Source organism: Muntiacus reevesi, chromosome 13 (assembly GCF_963930625.1).
Source record: "Muntiacus reevesi chromosome 13, mMunRee1.1, whole genome shotgun sequence".
Lineage (NCBI taxonomy): Eukaryota > Metazoa > Chordata > Mammalia > Artiodactyla > Cervidae > Muntiacus > Muntiacus reevesi.
The window spans coordinates 60155972-60180942 of NC_089261.1; the positions used below are offsets into that span (position 1 = coordinate 60155972).

Here is a 24971-nt window from a genome sequence, read left to right on the forward strand (position 1 = left end):
TCAGTTGCTCATGGCAGAAATCTGAGAGTCATCCTGGAAACCCCTACCTTTTCCACATTCAGTCCATCACCAGTTACTTTAATTCTGCCTGTAAATATCTCTGCAGTCTTATCTACTTCTCTCTAGTTTTGTTGTCGCTGCCTTCAAGCCATCATCATCCCTTGCCTGTGTTGTTCTGAAAGCTTCATAACAAATCTTTCTCCTTCCAGTTTTCCTTACCTCTAATCTGTCTTTCTCAGAGAGCCAGAACGAGCCGGAATCTGGTGATGAAGACTTCACTCTCCAATGCTGGTATTGTGGGTTCGATCACTTGTTGGGGAGCTAAGATCTCACAAGCCTTGCGGCCAAAAAACCTAAACATAAAACAGAAGCAGTATCATAAAAAATTCAATAAAGACTGTAAAAGTGGTCCATATTAAAAAAAAAAACAAAAACAAAACTTAAATTGGAGTCATCTCTGAAAGACCATGTAATAATTCTGAGATTAAGGCCCTTTAGTGGGTTTCTGTTACTCCCCAAATAAAATAACCCTTTCCCTGGACCCACAGGCTCTGCTTGTTCTCTTCCCCCGCCTTCTCTCATCTATTCGCTTGATTGTTCTCTGTGCTTCAGCCTCACCGGTCTTTTGCCGTTTTCTGTAATCCTCGCCTCAGTCCTTTGCCTCTGCTGGCTTCAGGCTGCAGTTCCAACCTTGTTCTTTGCACCACTAATTCTGTCTCATCATTCAGAGCTCAAGCTTTGGGGAAGCCCTCCCAGAGCTCATTTCTCCCTCTATCTCCTCTAATAGATTTGTCAAGCATAGCCCTACTTTCCTCTGTTAGAAGGAGGTTACTGGAGTTCCTTCTGCACATTTGCTCATGTGTTCGTGTGTCCACTGTCTGTCTCCCCAAGCAGGCAGTAAGTTCCACAAGGGCAGGGCCTGCACTTGGACTATGTTGTTCACAGTTGTGTCTTCAGTACATGGTACTTGGCGCTGAGTGCTCAGCACATACGTGCCTCAGGAGGTAGTTTATTGACAGGGCAGCTTGGGATAGAGGAGTGCCCATTGGCACTTGTGTTGCAGTATTGTATGGTAGTTAAGGCTAGGCTAGGCTCATGCTTGCTTGATTTTGCTTCCTTGTTCCTCTGTGAACTTGAGCAGTTATGAGCCTCTGTGATCCCAGCATGGAATTCTGGACTGACTTCTTTCTCGAGTTGACCAAACCTCCAAGGATGATGTATCATATCTGGGTTTACGCAGGACCATTAGTAGGCTAGGTCCAGATGTGAAAGCCTAGGAGATGGTATTTGTGCTAAGAAAAGTGAGCCTTAAATTATTTTGAGATGGGACTTCCCTGGTGGTCCAGTGGCTAAGATTCCATGCTCCCATGCTGGGTCTGGGGTTTGATCCCTGATCAGGGAACTAGACCCCAACTCAGAGTTCATGTGGTACAACTAAGAGCCGGCTCAGCCAGATAAGTAAGTGAATGAGTGAATGATTTTTGAGACATTGTATCTTGGTTGAATCACCTTGAAAATGTACGGCAGAGCCTCTGATCTGCTTTCCCAGTGGACTTGGGGCCTTCCGTGTTGTTTAGAGCCATCAGGGTTCCTGGCACGACCTGCCCTGTCCCTGCTCTGCTCTTTGGTTTGGTCTTGTTGCGGGTCACATGGCCTACAGTGTGGACAGGATGAGATTATCGTGTTCTGAAGATGATCCCTTTCCCTTGACTTGTGATTGCTCTTAGTTCTGTCTGTTGCCTCAACTCTTCAACACCTAATTAACAAATTGTCAGGGTGGGAGTGAGTGGAACCCAGTGGCTGGCCTGGGGAAGAGAGTTCAAGCAAGCTCTGGGCATCTTGAGTGTGGACAAGGTCATTTTTTTTGAGGATTTTCCAGGGGGCTTCCCTAGTGGCTCAGACGGTAAAAAGCCCACCTGCAATGCAGAAGATCTGGGTTCGATCCCTGGGTCAGGAAGATCCCCCAGAGAAGGAAATGGCAACCCACTCCAGTATTCTTGTCTTTCTTGATTCCATATTTAAGTAATGTGTAGATTCTGGATGAATGGTCCCTGGGAGAGACCCTTACATAATGAAACAATGCAAAGGAGCCTCGGGGGTTGAATGTAGATTGCTTTTGTATTCTAAGTCACTTATTTTTTTCTGTAATCTTAAATTTGGATTTCTGGGGACCTTTTTTGTAATAAGAGGGTTGGTACATGGTTGTAAAGTGTCTTGAAGTTCTACTGAGATTCTATTCTGGATCTGTTTGAAATGGTGAGGACATTACTCACCAGCATATTGTAGTTAAATACATTCTCCTTAGGTAAATATTCCCTTCTGCATTTTCAGCATTGTTGTAGATTTTTTAAAATTTTTATTGAAATTTTAAAAGTTGAAATATGGTTTATGTACAGTGGTATTATATGTTACAGGTGTATAATATAGTAATTTAAAATTTTAAGGTTAAATTTCCTTTATAGTTATTAGAAAGTACTGACTGTATTCCCCATTTTGTATAACATATCCTTACAGCTTATTTTAAACCTAATAGTTTGTACCTCTTAATTCTCTACCCTTTTGTTGCCCTTACCCCTTTACCTCGCCCCACTGATAACCACTGGTTTATTCTTTATATCTGTGAGTCTGCTGCTTTTTTGTTCTATTCACTAGTTTATTGTCTTTTTTGATTCCACATATAACTGTTGTGTAGCTTCTGTATTAAAATGACAAGCCCCAAATCAGCCAGTATAAGAACGAGTGAGGTTGTGGGTGGCATTTGTGTGTGGTTCCTGTCACGGTGACCTTGCCAACTCCCCTAATATTTGCACGGCTGACTGTCCTGAGCTCAAAGTGACTCTGTTTTGCTGGCACAGCCTAAATCCTTATGAGAAATTTTCAGTGATGAAGGGCAGTCTGAGTACATTTAAACTTGTAGCCACAAACCTAGCCCTCTGTGTAATGTAGTCTGATCACTAATAAAAGAACATTATTGACTTTTAGATTTCTGAGCAGAAGGATTAAAAAAAAAACAACAAACCCTCAAACAGAAGTGTTCTGTTAATGAATGTGATAGACCCCTTTGTTGTTTGAAACCAACCCTCATGCTGTGTCTCTGAAGAAAGGGCTGTGTTGGGGTTGGGTTGCACATTTCCCTGGCGCTTTGCCCCACCTCCTCTTCCCTGAAAACATTTATGGAGATCTGGTGTGTTAATAAATTTAGCAGTGATTTAATGGCTGCATTGGCAGGGTGAGATAAAGCTGTTCAGTGTGCTGTTCGTTTTGTTTCTGGGCGGGGTGGAAGAGGGGAATGGAAAGCTCACTTTTTCCCTTTTGGAAACCTAATGCTCTGCTCTTCTGTTATCTCTCTTGTTCTCCAGGCATTAAGTGTCACCGAAACCCTGATTAAACCCTTGGAAAAATTCAGAAAAGAGCAACTCGGAGCTGTCAAGGTTGGTGTCTGATCTGAGCACTCTTGTAAACAGCCAGTGTAGAGACCTCTGCTGCTGGAACACACACTCACTTCACATTTAACAGCCCGGAAGGGGCTGTTGGAGACCAATGTCTGTTCTTTCATGTGTCAAATGTGTTGTATCCCCTTTGGGGGAATCTGAAAGCGGAAACAAAGCAAAAACACCTGGACTGGAGGGTAAAACCTTCGTACTCGTCTTTGGCTACACCTTCTCGTATGGAGTTTTAAAAATATCTTTCACCAAACAGCACACTTACCCTGTGCCAAGCATCTTATCTCCGTCAAGAGGGCACTGATTTCCGTGTCCGCCTCAGTTGGGTGTCAGAGTGTAGCATCATGCGAGATGAAGGTTAGAAGTGCCGCTACACCGGCATGCCGCTGAAGCTAGAGAGAGAGTACCCGGTTACTGTGCTTTACTTGCTTCTGTTTAATACACGTTTCTCGCACTTCTGTTACGTGCTTGTGTTGTTACGGGTGCTGGGGACTTAAAAGTGAGTGAACCACAGACTCAGCTTTCAGAAGCTCTGAGATGTAACCAGGATTTCTGGGGGTCCTGCCGCAACTTTGCCACCGGGAGCCTGGGATGTATTTAGCAACTTGCGAGGTTTGTGAACTGAGCTTTGAAATTAGTTCAGAGAAATAATGTCCACCAGCCTTTCCTGAAGGTTGTGCATGTACTTGAGGGAGGAAAAAGTAGCATCTATGTGTTGTTGACCATTTTTGGCTTGACCCAAGGAGAAAGGAATAAAAACATCACTTTTAAGTAGAAAAGAGAGTTTTTATGTTTGTATTGTTTTTTTCCCTCATACCTTGGGGATGTGAGTTTTTTTTTTTTTTTTTTTTTTTTTTACCCTTCGTAAACTATTAAAATACTTTTCTGTAAATAAACATTGTGGTCTCCATGGCCATAGCTATACAAATGGGCCCAGAAAGGGCCAGCTTTTTATGGACTCAGCTCTTCAAGTGACCTGTTAACATATTAGACACTTCTTTTCAGCATAGTTTTCAGTGAAGGGCTGTGTGTTGAGTGGAGGTCAGTGGGGATGCCCCCGACTCCTCATCCTAGGATTGTTTGCTGAGCTGTGTGAAGCTGCTGACTTGTAGCAGGACTTTGGGGGTCTGGCTTCACATTTCTGTCCTTGGGCAAGTAATTGGCTTTAGTTTCTTATGTGAAATGACAGGCCAGGGATCTGACTGCTCTGCTTTGCACTTTAATGATTCTGTTTTCTCCAGTCTTCTTAGGCTATTTTAAAGCTTGAATACCTTGGTACTTTCTCTATGAACATTTCATTGGCAGGCACTGAATGTAAACATTGGGTGGTGGTGGACAGATACTATATTATGGAAATGAAAAATGGATGTGACTTTATTAATAAATGTCTTTCCTATTCATTTACCAATCAGGTTTTTAGAAATTTCTAGCCTCAGATTTTCTCTTTTGATTCCTTCTCCTCCACAAACCTGCCCTGCTTCTCATGCTGTGTGGTTGACCCTTGAACAGCTCAGGTGTGGACTGTGTGCGTCTACGTGGATATTTTTCACTAGTAAATTCTACAGTACTACAGGATCTGCAGTTGGTCGAATCTGCGAGTGTAGAACCTTGTACACCGAGGACCGACTCTAAGTTACACTCGGGATTTCAGCTGCTCCCGTGTTGATGTCCCTGACCTCTGCGTTGTTCAAGGCTCAGCTGTATAGTCTGTAAAGCAGTTTGCAAAAATAAATGGCCATATTAAAAGGTTTAATTATTTTAACGCTTTTAGTCTGTTTTGAGCTATTTAGTGGCCAAAATCTACCCTGAAGTCCCATTTCTTTCTTTCTTTCTTTCTTTCTTGTGTTCCTGGCTTCAAGTTCATGAAGGGTGTACCCTACACTCTTGTTCAGTGCGGTGTGTGTGTTGACTGTCATACCTCGAGGAGGCACCATCATTGTGAGTCGCAGGGAGTAGCTTTTTTTTTTTTGCTGCCAGTTTTGCTTATTATAGTAAAAAGAGAAAGATAACTTTCTAGGTTATGTAGTGACATACACGCATCTGTCTTTTTCATCAGATTGTTAAATCTTTAAAAGAAAAGACTATGCTTGTTTATTTATTTTCTGTTTCCAATCCCCCCCATCTATTTTCCGTGAAGTGATGGGGTCAGATGCAGTGATCTTAGTTTTCTGAATGTTGAGTTTTAAGCCAGCTTTTCCTCTCTTCTCATTCACCCTTCTCAAGAGATTCTTTAGTTTCTTTTCACGTTCTGCCATTAGAGTGGTATATCTGAGGTTGTTGATATTTCTCCCAGCAATCTTAATTCTAGCTTGGGATTCATCCAGTCCGGCATTTCACACAATATACTCTGCATATAAGTTAAATAAGCAGTGTGACAATATTACACTCTTCATGTATTCCTTTCCCAATTTTGAACCAGGCTGTTGTTCCATGACTGGTTCTAAAGGTTGCTTCTTAACCTGCAAGGTTTCTCAGGAGGCAGGTAAGGTGGTGTGGTATTCCCATCTCTTTAAGCATTTTCCTGTTTGTTTGACCCACACAGTCAAAGGCTTTCACCTAGTCAATGAAGCAGATTTTTTTTTTTTTTAATTCTCTTGCTTTTTCTATAATCCGGCAGATGTTGGCAATTTGATCTCTGGTTCCTCTGCCTTTTCTAAATTCAACTTGTACATCTAGAAGTTCCCAGTTCATGCTCTGTTGAAGCCTAGCTTGCAGGATTTTGAGCATTACCTTGCTAGCATGTGAAATGAACTAAGATCATGGCATCCAGTCCAATCACTTCGTGGCAAATAGATGGGGAAAAAGTGGAAACAGTGGCAAATTTTATTTTCTTGGACTCCAAAATCACTGTAGATAGTTACTGCAGCCATGAAATTAAAAGATGCTTGATCCGTGCAAGGAAAGTGATGACAAACCTAGGTACCCATATTAAAAAGCAGAGACATCACTTACCGACCATAGTCAAAGCTGTGGTTTTCCCAGTAGTCATGTATGGATGTGAGAGTTGGACCCTAAAGAAGTCTGGGTGCTGAAGAATGGAAGCTTTGGAATTGTGCTTGAGGAGACTTTTGAAAGTCCCTTGGACAGCAAGGAGCTCAAACCGGTTAATCCTAAAGGAAATCAACCGTGAATATTCATTTGAAGGACTAATGTTGAAGCTCCAATACTTTGGCCACCTGATCCGAAGAGCTGGCTTGGTGGAAAAGACGTTAATGCTGGGAAAGAAAGAGGACAAGAGGAGAAGGAGAGGATGAGATGGTTGGATGGCATTACCAACTCAATGAACGTGAATCTGAGCGTGCTCGCAGAGATGGTGAAGGACAGGGAAGCCTGGTATGCTGCAGTTCATGGAGTCGCAGAGTTGGATACAACTTAGCGACTGAACAACAATAATTCCTCTGTTTTCTACTCACTTCCACTCTGACTGATATTAAGTTATCTAATAAATAAACCAATTCTACCCTTAATTCTTGGCTTCCCAGGTGGCTCAGTGGTAAAGAATCCACCCACCAATGCAGGAGATGCAGGAGACGTAGGTTCAATCCCTGGGTCGGGAAGATCCTCTGGAGAAGGAAATGGCAGCCCACTCCAATTTTCTGGCCTGTGAAATCCTATGGACAGTGGAGCCTGGCGAGCTAGTCCATGGGGTCACAAAAGGTCGGACACGAATGAGCGACTAACACTTTCACCCTTTATTCTAGAAGAACCAGGAAAGGGTTTATAGTCTGGATATTTGATTTTTCTCCATCTGTGCTTCCTAAACACCAATCAAGAACAATCACATGTTCTTGTTCCACTGGTTTGTTTACTTACTTGGGATACTTAAAAAATAACTGTATTCTCTAAGCATGAAGATCTTTTTAGAAAGGACCATGAAGCAGTTTTCATGTGGGGGAGAAAAAACAAAAGTCTTTAAAAGCTGACCACAGAAGACGTTTTTGGATATCCTTGTCAAAATGTTCATCTTCTGCTCCCTATCTGCAAAGGTTACTGCCCTTTGACTTTATACGGAAGCTTTTTCAGTTCTTCTATTTCCAGTTTCCCGAATCCCAATGACATGGGAACTTGTGGTTGTAATGTAATCGAAACTGCCAGGTGGCTTTTATAAATAGGATTTTTTAGGAGTTACCGGATCTTTCTTTTCTGCTGTTTTCGCTTCTGTTTGGATATGTTCTCCACCAGCCATGTCTGTTTGGTTTGAGCTTCAACTTCCATCCTGTAGGTTCTGCCGCTTTTTCTCACGTGCTTGCCAGGTTCTTACCTCTGTGTAGAGAGACCCAGTTCCCACCGCAGGGCACAGATGCTTCTGTGCCGTGTCCCAGCGATTTGGAGATTTCCTGTTGGCTTCCCTCAGCTTTATGTCCTCAGAAACTCTTCTACATTCCCTAGAAGCTTGCCACTTATTCCCAAGTGACATACGCTTGTCGGTAACCATTGCTCATTGACTGTTGGTTTACCCACAGGAAGCTAATACAGGCGCCACAGAGCATCAGAGTCAAGTGCGTTGTGTGCAAACTCCAGGAAGTCCTGGAACTTGCTAAGGGTTGCAGTGGGCCAGTATCAGAAAGTGGCAGCATGCCAGTATCAAATGGATACAGCAAAATGCTATGGATAGTTTATAGAGCCTGTTCAAACTCTGGGGTTTCCTGGTGGCTCAGCTGGTGAAGAATCTGCCTGCCAATGCAGGAGACCCGCGTTCGATCCCTGGGTCAGAAAGATCCCCTGGAGAGGGAAATGGCGACCCACCCAAGTATTCTTTCCTGGAGAATCCCAAGGACAGACAAGCCTGGTGGGCTACAGTCCATGGGGTCACAAAGAGACAGACTCGACTGAAATGCCTAAGCACGCAAAATGTCCTGTTTTATTCAATAGAATAAAAAGATTAACTGCAAGAGTTAATGTAAGAGTAAATGTTTATATCATAAATTAAAACTTAGCAACCCAGCCCTTACCAGACTCTTACCTCTTTTCAAGGCTGTGTTTAGTGAATAAATGTTGAATAGAAATCGACTTCCTGAGATTCTGTAAATGACTGCAAAATACAGGTAAAAAAGCAAGTCTGAATAATTTCTCAATGATGTTTGATGGAGCAGAAAAAGTGTGACTTAATCACATTTCTTTTATTTTAGTATTACAATAATAAAACCACTTATCAGGCCTATTGTATAGCACACTATGAGATATATGGTAAGTACATCTGGGATATACGTTAAGTTCCTTACTTACGAACCTTTAAGTTGGAAACTTTCAGAGATGTGAACGTGCGTTCCGTCAGCATGAGGCATGAGTGAACTTGCAGCCTGCCTTCATCTCCTGTTGCTGACGATCCTTCAGCTCCACCGTCTCCTACCTCCTCTGTCTCCTCTGGTACTAACACTTCTTGCCTGTTCACTCCATGCCAGCCCCTGTATGCCAGCCAGGGTCCTGTACTACTGCGCTTTTCAAGATACTGTACTGTAAGATTAAAACTGTTTTCTTTATTTCTGTGTTTGTTTTCTATATACTTTTTGTGCGAGAAGTATTGCAAACCTATTACGGTACAGTACTATTTAGCTGATTGTGTTGGATGGGTATCTAGGCTAACTTGGTTGGACTTAGGGACAAATTGGACTTAGGAGCATCTTCTTGGATCTCAGCTCATCTGTGTGTAGGGGACTTACTCTACAACTGTGAATTAAAACACTGTCCAGTCTTCAAGAAATCGGCGAGTCTGTGGGGAAGATGTTAAAAACAAACCAATAAAAACGCACTGTGGAAAGTGCCCTCAGGCTTTCCTGGAGGCTCAGTGGTGGGGAGTCCACCTGCCAGTGTCGGAGACGTGGATTTTGATTCCTGATCCGGAAGGATCCCGCGTGCCTTGCAGCAACCAAGCCCTTGGGCCACCACTACTGAGCCTGTGCTCTGGAGTCCGGGAGCCAGAACCGCTGAAGCCTAAACGCTCTCGAGCCCGTGCTCCACGCAAGAGAAGCCACCACAAGAAGCCTGTGCGCCACAGCTGGAGAGTGGAGGAAAGCCCATGCAGCAGAGAAGACCCAGAACAGCCAAATATAAATAAATGTTAATAAATGAAAAAAAAGTGCTCCAACAAGAGAAAGCATCGGTGCTCTGTATGGTGGCCTGTCATCTCAGTTTTGGACCTGATTGTCCCTCTTTTTGAATTGTATTTCTGCCCCTTAAGTACCTCTGTGATTTGGGGCAAGTTACTTAAGGCCTCTAAGCCTTAGTTTACCAGTCTTTAAAATGGGCCCCATCACACCTGTCCCCGAAGGTTATCGCAAGACTTTGGTGCATTTAATGACATATTTCTGGGGTCTAGCACAGGGCCTGGCATAGACACGGTTGCAGTTCTTTTATGATCCCCTTTGTGACTTGCTTTGTGTCCGCTTGCTAACTGCTTAGGTGTTACTCCACTCTTTGCCTGCCAGATTCAAGCACTGTGGCTTGTGGCCCTCCTGGTCAGACAGTGCTCAGGTGATGGGTTGGTGACTTGGGAGCGAGTGTGAGGAGCCAGCAGGGGCAGTTTTTCTGTGTCGGGGCCTCTGCAGCCAGAGGCTTCCACCTTCCCGTGTTCTCTGACCAGTCCCCCCTGGGCATCTACCAGGTGCGGGGATAAAGGCTGACTTCTCAGCGCTTTGGAGAGGCTGAAGGGGCTTAAAGGCAGGAGAGGGTGTGGGTTGGATAGGGCAATGGACTGTCGAGGAGAGGTGACATTGGTGCAGGGGTTGGGGGAAGGGGCTGTTTCCCCCTGGAGAAGTCAAGGAGTGCTTCGTGGAAGAGGTGGCATTTCACCGGGGTTGTGAGTTGTTGGTAGATGAGCGGGGATCTCAGAGCTCTGCTTGGCCTGCATATGCAGGAAGAAGTGCTCCTGCCAAGCGTGTTGCATGCGCTGTGAGTTTCATTTCTTCTAAGTGTGGGCATTGCCGTCGTGCTGAGTCGCTTCAGTCGTTTCCGACTCTGCGATCCTGTGGACTGTAACCTGCCATGTTCCTCTGTTCATGGGATTTTCCAAGACTACTGGAGTGGGTCGTTCCCTCGGCCAGGGGATCTTCTCAACCCAGGGACTGAACCCAGGTCTCCTGCTCTGCAGGCGGACTCTTTACCATCTGAACCCACCAGGGAAGCCCACGTGTGGGCATTACCCCCACCTTTTTATTTAAATAAAAAGAGAGTTGGAATCTCTAAGAATGTATTTAAGCTCTTGTCTAGACTAATTGGGCCTTACTATTTGCTTGCTGTTCATAGTCTGAAAATAAAAGTCTTTTCATTTCCTCATCCTAGAAAATTTGTAAAATACCAAAAATATGTAAAAAGAAAAGTTACCTGGTAATTTAAAAATTTCCCCTTCTTCTAAGACGAGACAAAATATTCTAGTAAATGTGGATAGTTTACAAGTATTTTCAAACTTTTGTGAATTTTCTGTATTCTTTACTAATTTTTCTGTGGAAGGGTAATGTATGCTTTGAGCAAAAAATTGCTTCATAAGGAATATTTTATGTGTTAGGAATGTTTACTTCCTTTCTTCCATATTAATTGTATCTTTTCCTTGCCAATTGTTGGCCTTTTGCCTCATTTATTGTATAGTTTTGATATCTAGAAGTTCTTTCTTCTGTTTCTCTTTTCCTCACAAATTCCTCTCTGTTCTGAGAGCTGATGAAAATGCTCTTTTTTGGTTTCATTTTTTAGTTGTGACTCTTTCAGTCCATCTGGAATTAATTTTGATTTGAGAAATGGTTCTCTTTTTATTTCCAACGACTTAACCAGTTATACCACACCATTAGTTGAATAATAGTTTTTATTCCTTGAATTGTTATGACACCGTTAAATATATGTACTATATATGTGTTTTTGGCTTCCCTGGTGGCTCAAGTGGTAAAGAATCTGCCTGCAATGTGGGAGACCCAGATTTGATCCCTGGGTAGGGAAGATCCCCTGGAGAAGGGCATGGCCACCCACTCCAGGATTCTTGCCTGGAGAATCCCATGAACAGAGGAGCGTGGCAGGATATGGTCCATGGGGTCACAAAGAGTCAGACACAGCTGAGCGATTAATGGTTTGACTTTCCTTTTCTTTCATATATATGTTTATTTCTAATATATTAAAAATACCTGAGTATTTAAGTTTTGTTTCTTAGATTTAAAAATTGCTCTTCCGTTTATGTAGTGTGCATCTTATTTGACTGGTTATGCTGTTTTAAGTAACAGCTATTCTTCCCTTTTTTTTTTTTTGGCATGTGTGATTTTGTAACATTACAATCTGACTTCCCATGAGCCATCTTTTAATTTGTAAACATTTTGTTTGGCTTACTCATGTTTGGCTTATGGAAGTTGAATGCTCCTATGAAGACCTATAAAACCTTCTAGAACTAACACCCAGAAAAGATGTCCTTTTCATCATAGGGGACTGGAATGCAAAAGTAGGAAGTTAAGAGATACCTGGAGTAACAGGCAAATCTGGTCTTGGAATACAAAATGAAGCAGGGCAAAGGCTAACAGAGTTTTGCCAAGAGAATGCACTGGTCGTAGCAAACACTCTCTTCCAACAACACAAGAGAAAACTCTACACATGGACATCACCAGATGGTCAACACCGAAATCAGATTGATTATATTCTTTGCAGCCAAAGATGGAGAAGCTCTATACAGAAATCAAAAACAAGACCGGGAGCTGACTGTGACTCAGATCATGAACTCCTTATTGCCAAATTCAGACTTAAATTGAAGGAAGTAGGGAAAACCACTAGACCATTCAGGTATGACCTAAATCAAATCCCTTATGGTTATACAGTGGAAGTAACAAATAGACTCGAGGGATTAGATCTGATAGAGTACCTGAAGAACCATGAACGGAGGTTTATGACGTTGTACAGGAGGCAGTGATCAATGCAAAAGGCAAAATGATTGTCTGAGGAGGCCTTACAAATAGCTGTGAAAAGAAGAGAGGCAAAAATCAAAGGAGAAAAGGAAAGATATGCTCTGAACGCAGAGTTCCAAATAATAGCCAGGAGAGATAAGAAAGCCTTCCTTAGCGATCAGCTCAAAGAAATAGAGGAAAACAACAGAGTGGGAAAGACTAGAGATCTCTTTAAGAAAATGAGAGATACCAAGGGAACATTTCATGCAAAGATGGGCTCAATAAAGGACAGAAATGGTATGGACCTAACAGAAGCAGAAGATATTAAGAAGAGGTGGAAAGAATACACAGAAGAACTATACAAAAAAGATCTTCATGACCCAGATAACCATGATGGTGTAATCACTCACCTGGAGCCAGACATCCTGGAATGTGAAGTCAAGTGGGGCTTAGGAAGCATCACTATTAACAAAGCTAGTGGAGGTGATGGAATTCCAGTTGAGCTATTTCAAATCCTAAAAGATGATGCTGTGAAAGTGCGGCACTCAATATGCCAGCAAATTTGGAAAATGCAGCAGTGGCCACAGGACTGGAAAAGGTCAGTTTTCATTCCAGTCCCAAAGAAGGGCAATGCCAAAGAATGTTCATACCACACAATGGCACTCATCTCAAAATTCTCCAAACCAGGCTTCAATAGTACGTGAACTATGGACTTCCGTATGTTCAAGCTGGATTTAGAAAAGGCAGAGAAACCAGAGATCAAATTGCCAACGTTGGTTGGATCATCGAAAAAGCAAGAGAATTGCAGAAAAACATCTACTTCTGCTGTTTGATTATGCCAAAGCCTTTGACTGTGTGGATAACAACAAACTGTGGAAAATTCTTAAGGAGATGGGAATACCAGACCACCTTACCTGCCTCCTGAGAAATCTTTATGCAGGTCAAGAAGCAACAGTTATAACTGGATATGGAACAGCAGACTGGTTCCATGTCAGGAAAGGAGTACATCCTGCTTATTTAACTTACATGCAGAGTACCTCATGTGAAATGCTGGGCTCGATGAAGCACAAGTTGGAATCAAGACTGCTGGGAGAAATATCAATAACCTCAGATATGCAGATGGCCCCACCCTTATGTCAGAAAGTGAAGAGGAACTGAAGACCCTCTTAATGAAAGTGAAAGAGGAGAGTGAAAAAGCTGGCTTAAAACTCAACATTAAAAGTAATAAGATCATGGCATCTGGTCCTATCACTTCATGGTAAATAGATGGGAACAATGGAAGTAGTGACATACTTTATTTTCTTGAGCTCCAAAATCACTGCAGATGGTGACTGCAGCCATGAAATTAAAAGATGTTTGCTCATTGGAAGAAACGCTATGACCAACCTAGACAGCATATTAAAAAGCAGAGATGTTACTTTGCTGATAAAGGCGTGTCTAGTCAAAGCTATGGTTTTTCCAGTAGTCATTTGTGAATGTGAGAGCTGGGCCATAACGAAAGCTGAGTGCCAAAGAATTGATGCTTTTGAACTGTGGTGTTGGAGAAGACTCTTGAGAGTTCCTTGTACTGCAAGGAGATCCAACCAGTCAATCCTAAAGGAGTCCTGAATATTCATTGGAAGGACTGATGATGAAACTCCAATACTTTGGCCACCTGATATGAAGAACTGACTCATTGGAAAAGACCCTGATGCTGGGAAAGATTGAAGGAAGGCAGGAGGAGAAGGGGATGCCAGAGGATGAGCTGGTTGAATGGCATTACCGACTTGATGGACATGAGTTTGAACAAGCTCCGGGAGCTGGTGAAGGACTGGGAAGCTTGGCGTGCTGCAGTCCTTGGGTTCTCAAAGAGTCGGACAGGGCTGAGTGACTTAACTGACTCAGGTTAAACCTAAAACATAAGTTTTTTTTGCTGTCACCATTTAAAAATCATTGAGTCTTTCAGCTGTTCCAGAAAAATGAATGGAGCGGCCTAAATACTGGGCTTATAGTTCCACATGGCAAAAGTCTGCTGGGGCTCTGTAATGGCGGCCTGCCTCTCTCTCTAGCAGAGATGTGGGCTGGCTGGCTAGCCCTTGCCTCCACTTTTCCTTACTGAGTTTACTTCCAGCTTGACCCAGACTCGAGTAATGCTGTCTCATAAAACAGTTTTCATTGTATTAATTTGATCCTTGTAGAGCCTTTTGTCTCATACTACTCTCTTTTATTTTTTATTGGAATATGATGACTTTGTCATGTTTTGTTTCTGCTGCACCCCATCATGAATCAGCTATGTGGATACATAATCCCCTTTCTGGAGACCCTCCCTCCCCACTTCCACCGTCCCAGCCCTCCAGGTCGTCACAGAGCGCCAGGCTGGCCCCGTGTCACAGAGCGGCGTCCCACCAGCTATCTGTTTTGCCTGTGGTGGTGTATATACTTCAGTGCCCCACTCTCTCCTTCCTCATCTATCTCCACAGGTCTTTTCTCTGTGTCTGCACCTCTGTTCCTGCCCTGCAAACGAGTTCATCAATATTTATTTTTCTAGCTTTCAGGTATATGTGTTCATATGCAATATTTGTTTTTCTGACTTACTTCACTCTGTATCACTTCAACTGACTCAATTTTGTTCCCTTTTATGGCGAATTTATTTTATATTTGTGTGTATGTATATATGTGTGTGTGTATATATATGTATACATGTACGTATATGTATGTATAAATCCATGTGTTATGCACATCCTATATTGCAATGTTGAAGAAAAGATTTTGTTCTTTATTGAATGCTAGTTGAACACAGCCCCTTTTGAAATTCATATTTAAGTGCCCAAAGTCACATGAGTACAAAAAAACAGAATATTCTGTAGTGACGCTGAGAAAAAAATGCAAGGAGAGACAATTATCTGAGTCTTAACGTTCAAAAAGAAAACACAGCAGCATTTGTATAGTATCATACCAAAGACGAACAAATGTGTTTTCACTCAAATTGGTGGGCGTGATGTTGTTTCTTGGCTAGATTCTTTCTTCACAGAGGCTTGATAGCACCATTTTCTTTCATTCCAGACTTAACCCACGTCCTCATTTACATACCCCACTATTTCCGCATGTGCTGGGTGTTTTGACTGCTGACTGTAGCATCATTGCTTCCTTTGTCCCCTCCTGTGATTCAGATGAAATCAAAGGAGTAAACACGTCTTCAGTATTCTCTGAATACTAACCTGCAAAGATCGTAAGCATTTTTAACCACATGATGTTGTGTTGCCACGTACTTGTGGTCAATGCAGCTGTGCTACCTCCATTCCTGCCTGGCTTTCAGCCTGAGAAGCTGATGCTCAGAGAAGGCTGCACCCGGGGGCAGAGCCACAGGCTCATGGTGGCCACTGGAACCTGCGTCTTCTGACACCTAGTCCAGTGCACACTCTACAGTATGAACTTTTAAAAATAGTGGAGATTTTTAAAGTAGTGGCCATATGTTCCATTTAGTTTATTTTCTGTTAGTCATTAAAATCATTCAGGAAGTGCGTCATCATAAAAAGCAGAAAAGAGGGAGTAACCATGTAATATTAATGCCTTAAGTGTAAAAAAAAAAAAGTTGTAAATTAAACCTAGGGCATAAACAGAAAAAATGCTTCCGTTTCAGTGAAAGTTTGACCATTCTCATGTATAGGTGAACGGTAGGATTACAGAATTTTAGGATTGGCTCTAAGAATGAACTAGGTAGGACAAAACTGAATTCTGATACTTAAAATATTTTAGGTTTTATGGCAGTATTTTTTTTTTTTTGGCCACACCACACAAGGGCATGTGTGGGCTATGTGGGGTGTTGGTTCCCAGACCTGGGATGGAAGCGCACCCCCTGCTGTGGAAGTGTGGAGTCCTACCCAACCACTGGACCACCAAGGAAGTCCCCTGATCTTTTAAGGAGAAAAACTAAGGTTTTATATTGTTCAGTGTTTTGTTTTGTTTTTGCCCTTGAAGATGTGCGGCTAGTTGCTAATTAAACTTGGAGGAGAAATGAGAAGTGTCAGTTCTGAGTCTGTGTCTTCGTCGTCAGCATGGGGGTTAATCGAGCCTTTGGGTGAGGTGGCAGAGCTTCGTTCCCAGTGTGTCCCGTGCAGTGAAAAAATGATGATAAATGCGGAGAAATACAACTTCTGTGCTTTTTTTACCCCTTTTGCTTAATAGGAAGATCATGCCAGAAAAAGCTGGGACAGTTCATTATTTTTGACTTTATAAAATAGAAGCTGGAAAATAGGGAACGTTCCTTTCTAGGAGGCCTTGGAGAGTTGGGGAGAGTTTGAAGTTAATAGAAACATTTTGACAGCAGGAGAACATCATGTGAGCTCACTGGTGCTCAGAAATGTTTCTGAAAAATCTACTTATGTTGGCAGGCAGTTTTGGGGGAGGTTGTCTCCACCAAATTAAAAAAAATGGTTCCTTGTTTTCTCTCAAAGCTACTCTAGCAAAAGGAAAACAAATACTATTTCTTGGCAGTGCCTGAGAAATGTCTGTAATGTTAACCAAAGGATCTCAGTAGAAGTATGTCAGTATAATTGTAGGCCTTGTGAACCTATTGATAAATATTCTAGACAGTGTTATAGAAATCACTGCTGAAATTTGGGTAAGTAGTTGACATTTCTGGTCAGAGATTTTCTTGTTATATTTATATTAGACAGTTAGGGAAGGTTTTTTCCCCCAAGATGTGTTTTTCTTCCCCCTCCTCCTAATGGCGATTATAAATAATTTTTAAGCGTAGATCAAAACTTACTCAGTTTTACGTGAATTCCATTTCTATGCCAAAATCTGTAGCAAGTTTGCTTTTTTAAGCTTTATGGTCTTACGTTTTCATCCTAAATTTTTAAAAAAATTTTTATTATTATTATTTTTTTCCATTTATTTTTATTAGTTGGAGGCTAATTACTTTACAGTATCATAGTGGTTTTGCCATACATTGACATGAATCAGCCATGGACTTACATATGTTACCCATCCCGATCCCCCCTCCTGCCTCCCTCTCCATTCCATCCCTCTGGGTCTTCCCAGTGCACCAGCCCTGAGCACTTGTCTCATGCATCCAACCTGGGCTGGTGATCTGTTTCACCCTTGGTAGTCTACTTGTTTCAATGCTGTTCCCTCAGAACATCCCACCCTCGCCTTCTCCCACAGAGTCCAAAAGTCTGTTCTGTACATCTGTGTCTCTTTTTCTGTTTTGCATATAGGGTTATCATTACCATCTTTTTAAATTCCATATATATGCTTAAGTATACTGTATTGGTCTTTATCTTTCTGGCTTACTTCACTCTGTATAATGGGCTCCAGTTTCATCCATCTCGTTAGAACTGATTCAAATGAATTCTTTTTGACGGCTGAGTAATATTCCATGGTGTATATGTACCACAGCTTCCTTATCCATTCATCTGCTGATGGGCATCTAGGTTGTTTCCATGTCCTGGCTATTATAAACAGTGCTGCGATGAACATTGGGCTGCACGTGTCTCTTTCGGATCTGGTTTCCTTGGTGTGTATGCCCAGAATTTTTTTTTTTAATGGACAAGTGAATGGCATTAATTCCAAACACTGATAGGTGTATGAGGGGTTGAAAATAACAGGCTAGGTAAAAAGTTCATTAAAGGAAAAAGCAAAAAGATAAGTGACTCTTCAGTCCTAATGCTGTCTTGATGATTAATAAACAGTGACCTGGCTGCAGATAGATTTTCCAGGTAACTTTTTCACACTTCATGGTACTTTCTTTTATTTTTGAATATTTTTCATATTTTGAGCTTCCCAGTCAATTGACTGTGTATATGCCTTTACCCCCTGTTTAATCATACGTGTCTATGTTTTTCTTGTTTGTAGGAAGAAAAAAAGAAGTTTGACAAAGAGACTGAGAGGAACTACAGCCTAATTGATAAACATTTGAATTTATCAGCAAAAAAGAAAGACTCACATTTGCAAGAGGTATTATTTTTATTTTTCTTTTAACTTGTTTGTAAAATTTAATAATCAGTGCATGTCATTTTTTAAATGAGCTTTTCTTTTGAAAATGTTTTATCTAGGTTTATCAGAGATGGAAAAAAATGATTAGGTATCGCCATGAATTTAAAAAAAAAGCTCTTTTGGAATAAGACAAAATAAGACCTTATAGAGTGATTAATGCAGTGTGGGTTCAGAGTATTAGAAGTTTTGGTTCTGAATGTATTTTCCCAGGAACAACCATTTTAACTAGCATAACTGAGGATAGATATATTATTTTCAGGAATAGATTATTAATTAACTTTCAAGATGTATTGAAAAAGTGAATTGAATAAGCTCCTATACCATTTGGCTTTTATGTGAAGGCAGCATTAATCTTACCTAATGCTGAAGATTCAGGAGTTTTTCAGCTTCTTTGGAAAGAGAGCATCTGTTTTACTTTTGTTAATAGACTTGTTTCTTTTGGAGTGAGCCGTATGTAAGGAGAAAGGAATTTATATCTTCTCTCTCGTTTTCTCTTTCTGTTTTCTTTCTAAATTCCCTGCCACTTGTTTTTCCTCACTCACACCCTTGAATGGAAACTCAGTTGTTTACAATTTGGAACATATGCTTTCCTTAAACATAATGCTATTTTCAGTTGTAAAGATCTTGATTCATCCCACAGAAGTGTGGCTTCTTCCCCGTGTATTTGTTTATTTTTAAACACATAAGGGATCCAGGCGTAATGTACCACTATAATATACACTTAGTGAAGTATCATCAAAATGACAATGTTGTAGAGTAAACCTGGGTTGTGTTTAAATGTTACAGATTTAGTTGCAAACTCTGTGTATGTGTGTGGTTATTTTGGCATTAACCACATGGCGCATCTTCTTTTGTCTGTCTAATGTGATTGGCTGATGTTTACGTGGTGTTTGATGGTCTGTAAAAGAGAAAGGCCCTTTTGTACCGTCTAATCCTGAGTACAGTACTGTCTGAAGGCGGGGCTGCATGCTCTCCTTTTCCATATTGTGCAGAAAGCCCTGCAGTTGTTACATGTGCTCCCTCGGCTCCTACCCTCTGTCAGTTTTGGAGCGACAGCAGTAGAGGCTCTCTTTACGTCGGCAGTTTCCCACTTCCTGTTCTACTTGATCTCTGTTGCCAGGTATCCTGATGGGATTTCCATGCCCAGAGTCAATTTCCATCTCCATCTCACTCTCTAATTAGATATCATTCTACCTGTTGCTAGGGCAAAGTCTGTAGCGTCATCCTTGGCCCTTTCTCTCTCAGCCCATCTAGACCCTCAGCCTAGGTCTTCTTTGATTTTAGGATATTCTCAGTATGTGACCAGTTCTCCTAGCCTGCAACCCTCTCACCCTGGCCCAAGTGCTGAGCGTTTCTCACACAGATGGCTACAGAAGCCTCCCTGCTTTTTACTCAGGGATCCCTACAGTTTTATTTTCTTTTTCAAATTATTTTGCATTCATTTATGCATGTGTGCATGAAGCTTCCCCCATGGCGCGGACTGTAAAGAATCTGCCTCCAGTGCAGGAGACCCGGGTTGGATCCCTGGGTCTTGAAGATCCCCTGCAGAAGGGAATGGCTCCCCACTCCAGTATTCTTGCCTGGGAAATCCCATGGACAGAGGAGCCTGGGTGGGCTACAGTCCTGGGGTCTTGAGGAGTCAGACATGACTCAGTGACTAACACTTTCACTCTTTTTTTCATGCATACGTGCATGCCTGTCACTCTGTGTCATGATGACACAGGGATCGAACCCATGTCCCCTGCACTGGGAACACGGACTGTCAACCACTGGACTGCCAGGGAAGTGCTCTTACGGCTTAATTTCTGTATGGCAGCAGAACCAGCCTTTGTGTTGCTCTTCTTCTCCAAATGCTCCTAGAGGCTCCCTTCAGAGGCCCCCAGTCCACTCCGCCTTCTCTCACCCCACATGGCGGCCTCCTTCTGGCGTGGCTCCATGGCTGAGGGCCCTGGTGTTCCTCCTCTGCCAGATCCGCGTGACTCACTCCTGCAGATAGTCTTCCAGATGGTCTGCTCTCAGACTTCCCCCGGGTGGAGATGTTTGATCTTATTTAGGGTGCCTTCCTTATTCTGCCTTTTTTTTTTTTTAATGCTCTTACAACCATTTGACTCGTTACATATTCAGAGGTGGGCTTTCCAACTGGTGCAGTCGTAAAGAATCCGCCTGGAAATGCAGGAGGCAGAAGAGACAGGCTCGATCCCTCAGTCAGGACGGTCCCTGGAGCAGGAAGTGGCGGCCAGCTCCATTATCCTTGCCTAGAGCATCCCATGGACCGAGGAGCCTGGCGGGCTACAGTCCATGGGGCCACCGAGGATTGGACACGGCTGAGCACACACAGTGTACAGTGTACATTCGGTGGTTTCCTGGCTTCTCTCCGTAGGATGTGCGCTCCTTGCAGGCAGCAGCGTCGTTCTCTTCAGCACTCTGTCCACAGTGCCTAGAATAAGACCTGTCAGGGAGCAGGCACTAATAAATATTTATGGAATGAACAAGTGTGAAGATTATGAGTTAGACCTTCAACAATTTCATTATTTCCAAAGATAATTAAACATTAGATTGGAAATTTGAAGAGACCCTCAGATGAATCATTTTAGTTTTCACTTAAATTATATATTCTTGGGTCTTCTCTGGTGGTCCATGGTTAAAAGACTCTATGCTCTCAATGCAGGGGGCATGGGTTCCATCCCTGGTTGGGTATCTATCCCACATGCCAAGTGGCATGACCAAAAGGTTAAAAAAAATTGCATTTTCTTTCCTGTCTTGATCTGTGTGCTCCTTACAAATATACAGAACCCCACTTGACCGAGCTTTCTGTTGCAAGAGTGAATGCCTTAAGGATGAGGATGCTCCTTAAAGGAAAGAAGGTTAGATGTGGCTTTGGCCACTTCTGGCAGTGGCTAATGCATTGCTGATCTTCAGTAAATTGAGTTGGGGTGCTTGAGAGATTAATAAAGGTTGCTGAGAGTGGTACTGAACAAAAGCGTATGTCCTTGTTATCAGCTGTTCTTTCCTCTGGTTTCCAGTGAAAATCACCGGAGAAAATTGTGGCAGACAGCAGGCTGGCAATTTTGGTAGTTCTATTAGGACCTTTACCTTTCACTCTGTATTGAATGGACACATTAGCTTCTGCCTCCATCTCACCCCCCAGTTCTCAATATTGATATTTGTACTAGAACAGTAATTGGCTATTTGAGAAAATTCTACAACTGCTGATATTTGAAGTATATTTTTGTTTCCCTATGGCAGCTAAAAATTAGCACTTGCCATCTGCCTCTACAGATTAAATTCACTAGTCAACTTCTGAGGACCTGCTCCCAGACTATATTCTGTGTTGTGCCTCCAATAAAACTTGACTCACAGCTCTCATGTGCATTTTTTTTTCAGTTGATACTGAGTAGTCAAATAATTATATTTCCATAAGTATGGCCAGAGAAATAGATCCCTTGAAGATCTTTGTGTGAGTGATCTATTCCTGTATGCATATTTACAGCAGGCATGGTCAGAAGTGAAATTGATAATCAATTTGAAGTTATATGTTTAAAAAAATGACTTTTGCTTGGTATAAAGTATAGTCCAGTTGTGTATTTTTCAAGGCCACCAAGCAATGAACTCAGTTCTGGCACTACCTGGAAATAGCATCAGATCCTGCAGGCTAAGGGCTCAATCCTACAAGATTGCCCTGCTAATGCCTGGCAGATGCAAACTATTACATATAGAAGGGATAAACCACAAGGCCCTATTCAGTATCCAGTAATAAACCATAGTGGAAAAGAATTTATATGAATAGCCAAGTCACTTTGTTGTAGAGCAGAAGCGAACACATTGTAAATCAACTGTTCGTCAGTTAAAAAAGAAGACCAAAACAGAAACAAAATAGAAAAAAAAAAAAAAAGAAGAAGACCACCCCACTTCTAACACCAAGTCCTGGTGTGCGTCTGATTAACTGACTACAAAGAAAAGTTTCCTGTGACCCCTTCCTTGGGTTTGATTGATTTGCTAGGGCAACTCACAGATCTAGGAAACATCTACTTAAGTTTACCAGCTTATTATACAAGGTAATCTAGAGGAGTCAGATGAGCAGCCGAGATGAAGCGGTGCACGGGACTGGGTCCAGAAGGGTCCCAAGTGCAGAAACTTCTGACCCTGTGGAGCTGGGGTGTGTCACTCTTCAGGCAAGTGGATGGAGTTACTCACGACCTGAAATAAATAGTCTGCCAGATATTTCTCCAGTAAAGATGGGTGTATTCAGGATCAGAAGAGCGAGGCTGCTTGGGGCTTTGCAGCCTTGGTGAGCCAAGGACAAGTTCCCACATGACCCGCGAAGGAGACCCCCTTGATTGTGAGGGACAGGGAGTTGGGAGGCTCTAGTAACAGAGGCCACGGCTTTTCTTGGGCTGAGTCCTGGCCAGGAAAGAAGAGTCATCTTCCTTCTCTCCCTAGGGCTCTGTTGTCCTCGGAAGCCACGAGTGCTCCCAGCTCTGTTTAGTTGAGCTTTCTGTTTACTGATTTTTTACATTAGCAACCTGGAAGCTTAGGAGCCCTTGTTGAAGAGTTGTTACAGAACTTAATCTGTAGTGCTTCCCCCTTCCTGAAGGCCAGTGGGTGGGGCCGAGGTTCTAACCTCCTAATCAGTGCAGCCTTGGGCTGTCCCCCCGCCCCCCAAGTCACCTTATTAGCACAAACAGCAGTGTTCTCACTCGGGGCTCCTTACAAATGACAGCAGACACTTCCCTCAGTCAGGAAATTCCAAGGGCTTTAGGAGATTTGTGCCAGGAATCTGGGGCAAAGACCAAATACATTGCTTCTTACACCACTTACATAGTGATTGCCTTTTAGACGGAGTCAAGCTAAAGGACTGTGCTTCTGGGTGTAATTTGGATGTCTGTGATGGTGGTGTAAATGATGGGTTATCTACAATCCCAGGGATTCTGGTGATAAGGTTTCTCTGTGCCTGGCACAGCAGTTCTCAACACTCAGAACAGTAGGAGGCTGTGAATGGAAGCTGAGCAGCAATACCGGAGCACAACCAGGAGAGAGAATCCACTCAAAAAAAAGAAAACGGCCTTGGTAAATCTGATCCCGGTGAAATTTTCTTGGAAGGCATTTCCCATTAACAATAACATGAAAGATTCACCCTTAAATTCCCCATAGCTCCGTTTTAGTAAATACTTAACACACTTGGCATTGTTTTTCCTGGGAGTTGTGCCTGTTAACTGCTGGTGGCTGAGCTCAATCTCTGGTCATTAGAGGCATAAAAAAACCATGATTTCTATGAGTATTAGGGAGAAAATTTGGCTTAATAAGAAACATTTTGACTCATGTCCATTGAGTTGGTGATGCTATCAAACCGTCTCGTCCTCTGTCACCCCCTTCTCCTCCCGCCTTCGATCTTTCCTAGCATCAGGGTCTTTTCTAATGAATCTGCTTTTCACATCAGGCGACCAAAGTATTGGAGTTTCAGCTTCAGCAGCAATCCTTCCAATGAATATTCAGGGTTGATTTCCTTTAGGATTGACTGGTTTGATCTCCTTGCAGTCCAAGGGACTCTTAAGAACCTTCTCTATCACTACAGATCACGTGGATCACAGGCTTGTCTTCTATGTATGGGAAGATGCAAGCGTCTGCATTCATTGAATTCATTCCTTTCATGTACATCTCAGCTATCTGGGGCCAAATCCTGCTTCTTGATTGTTCACATCCTTAGTGTTTGCCGTGCGTGTGTGTTAGTCACTCAGTTGTGTCCAGCTCTTTGCGACTCCAGAACTGTAGCCCGCCAGGCTCCTCTATCCATGGAATTCTCCAGGCGAGAATACTGGAGTGGGATGCCATTCCCTTCTCCAGGGGATGTTTACCATAAGAGGTGGAGAATGTGGCGGATGGCTGCCTCCTGTGCTTTCTTGGCATCCCCCCAAGCTCCTCAGCACACTTACCTGATGGTGCATAGCTGGTATTATTTTCCTGGGCTCAGAAATTTACATTTGAAAGGCTCATGTTTGCACATACAGCAGAAAATATTTCATTTCATAGTAAGAAGCATTTATTATATTTAAACATTAATTAAAAAATGATATGATGCCAAAAAATTATTACCTGTTGCCTTTTTTCCCCCAAACTTAAATTTTTGTTGTGGTAAAATATAGCAGGTGAGGTGAAAGTCGTTCAGTCGTGTCTGACTTTTTGTGACCCCATGGACTGTACAGTCCATGGAATACGCCAGGCCAGAGGGTAGCCTTTCCCTTGTCCAGGGGATCTTCCCAACCCAGGGATCGAACCTGGGTCTCCTGCATTGCAGGCGATTCTTTACCAGCTGAGCCACAAGGGAAGCCCAAAATATAGCAAGATACGATTTTAACTATGTTCAAGGATACAGTTTGTTCAGTGTCAGCAAATACAGTCATGTTGTGCAGCCACCCCACGTTCCAACTCTGAAAGGCTTAGATACTGAAGCTCTGTACTTCCCGTTAAACTAACTCCCCAGCCCTCTTCCCTCCAGCTCCTAACCATCATTCTACTTCCTGTCTCTGTGAATTTCACTCTTCCAGGTACCTCATGGAAGAGGAGTCACATGGCACCTCTCCTTTTGTGATTGGCTCATTTCATTTAGCATTGTTGACTAAAATAAATGTATTATGTTGTGAGTTGAGAGTTGTGAGAAAGTTTTATTTGGGGCAAAATGAGGATTATAGCCTGGGAGACAGCATTT

At 42.6% G+C, this 24971-nt stretch overlaps 1 protein-coding gene across 3 annotated transcripts in view; it reads left to right on the forward strand.

Annotated features, from left to right (window-relative positions):
• Positions 1-24971, forward strand: part of ARHGAP10 (Rho GTPase activating protein 10) — a 357872-nt gene that overhangs the window by 116891 nt on the left and 216010 nt on the right. For 2 of the 3 annotated variants that reach the window (XM_065904301.1, XM_065904299.1), the window contains exons 4-5: positions 3360-3431; positions 18128-18229. In XM_065904301.1, coding sequence (XP_065760373.1) covers positions 3360-3431; positions 18128-18229 — 174 coding nt within the window. The remainder of the gene's footprint in view (positions 1-3359; positions 3432-18127; positions 18230-24971) is intronic. The other variant, XM_065904302.1, reaches the window with a different exon arrangement.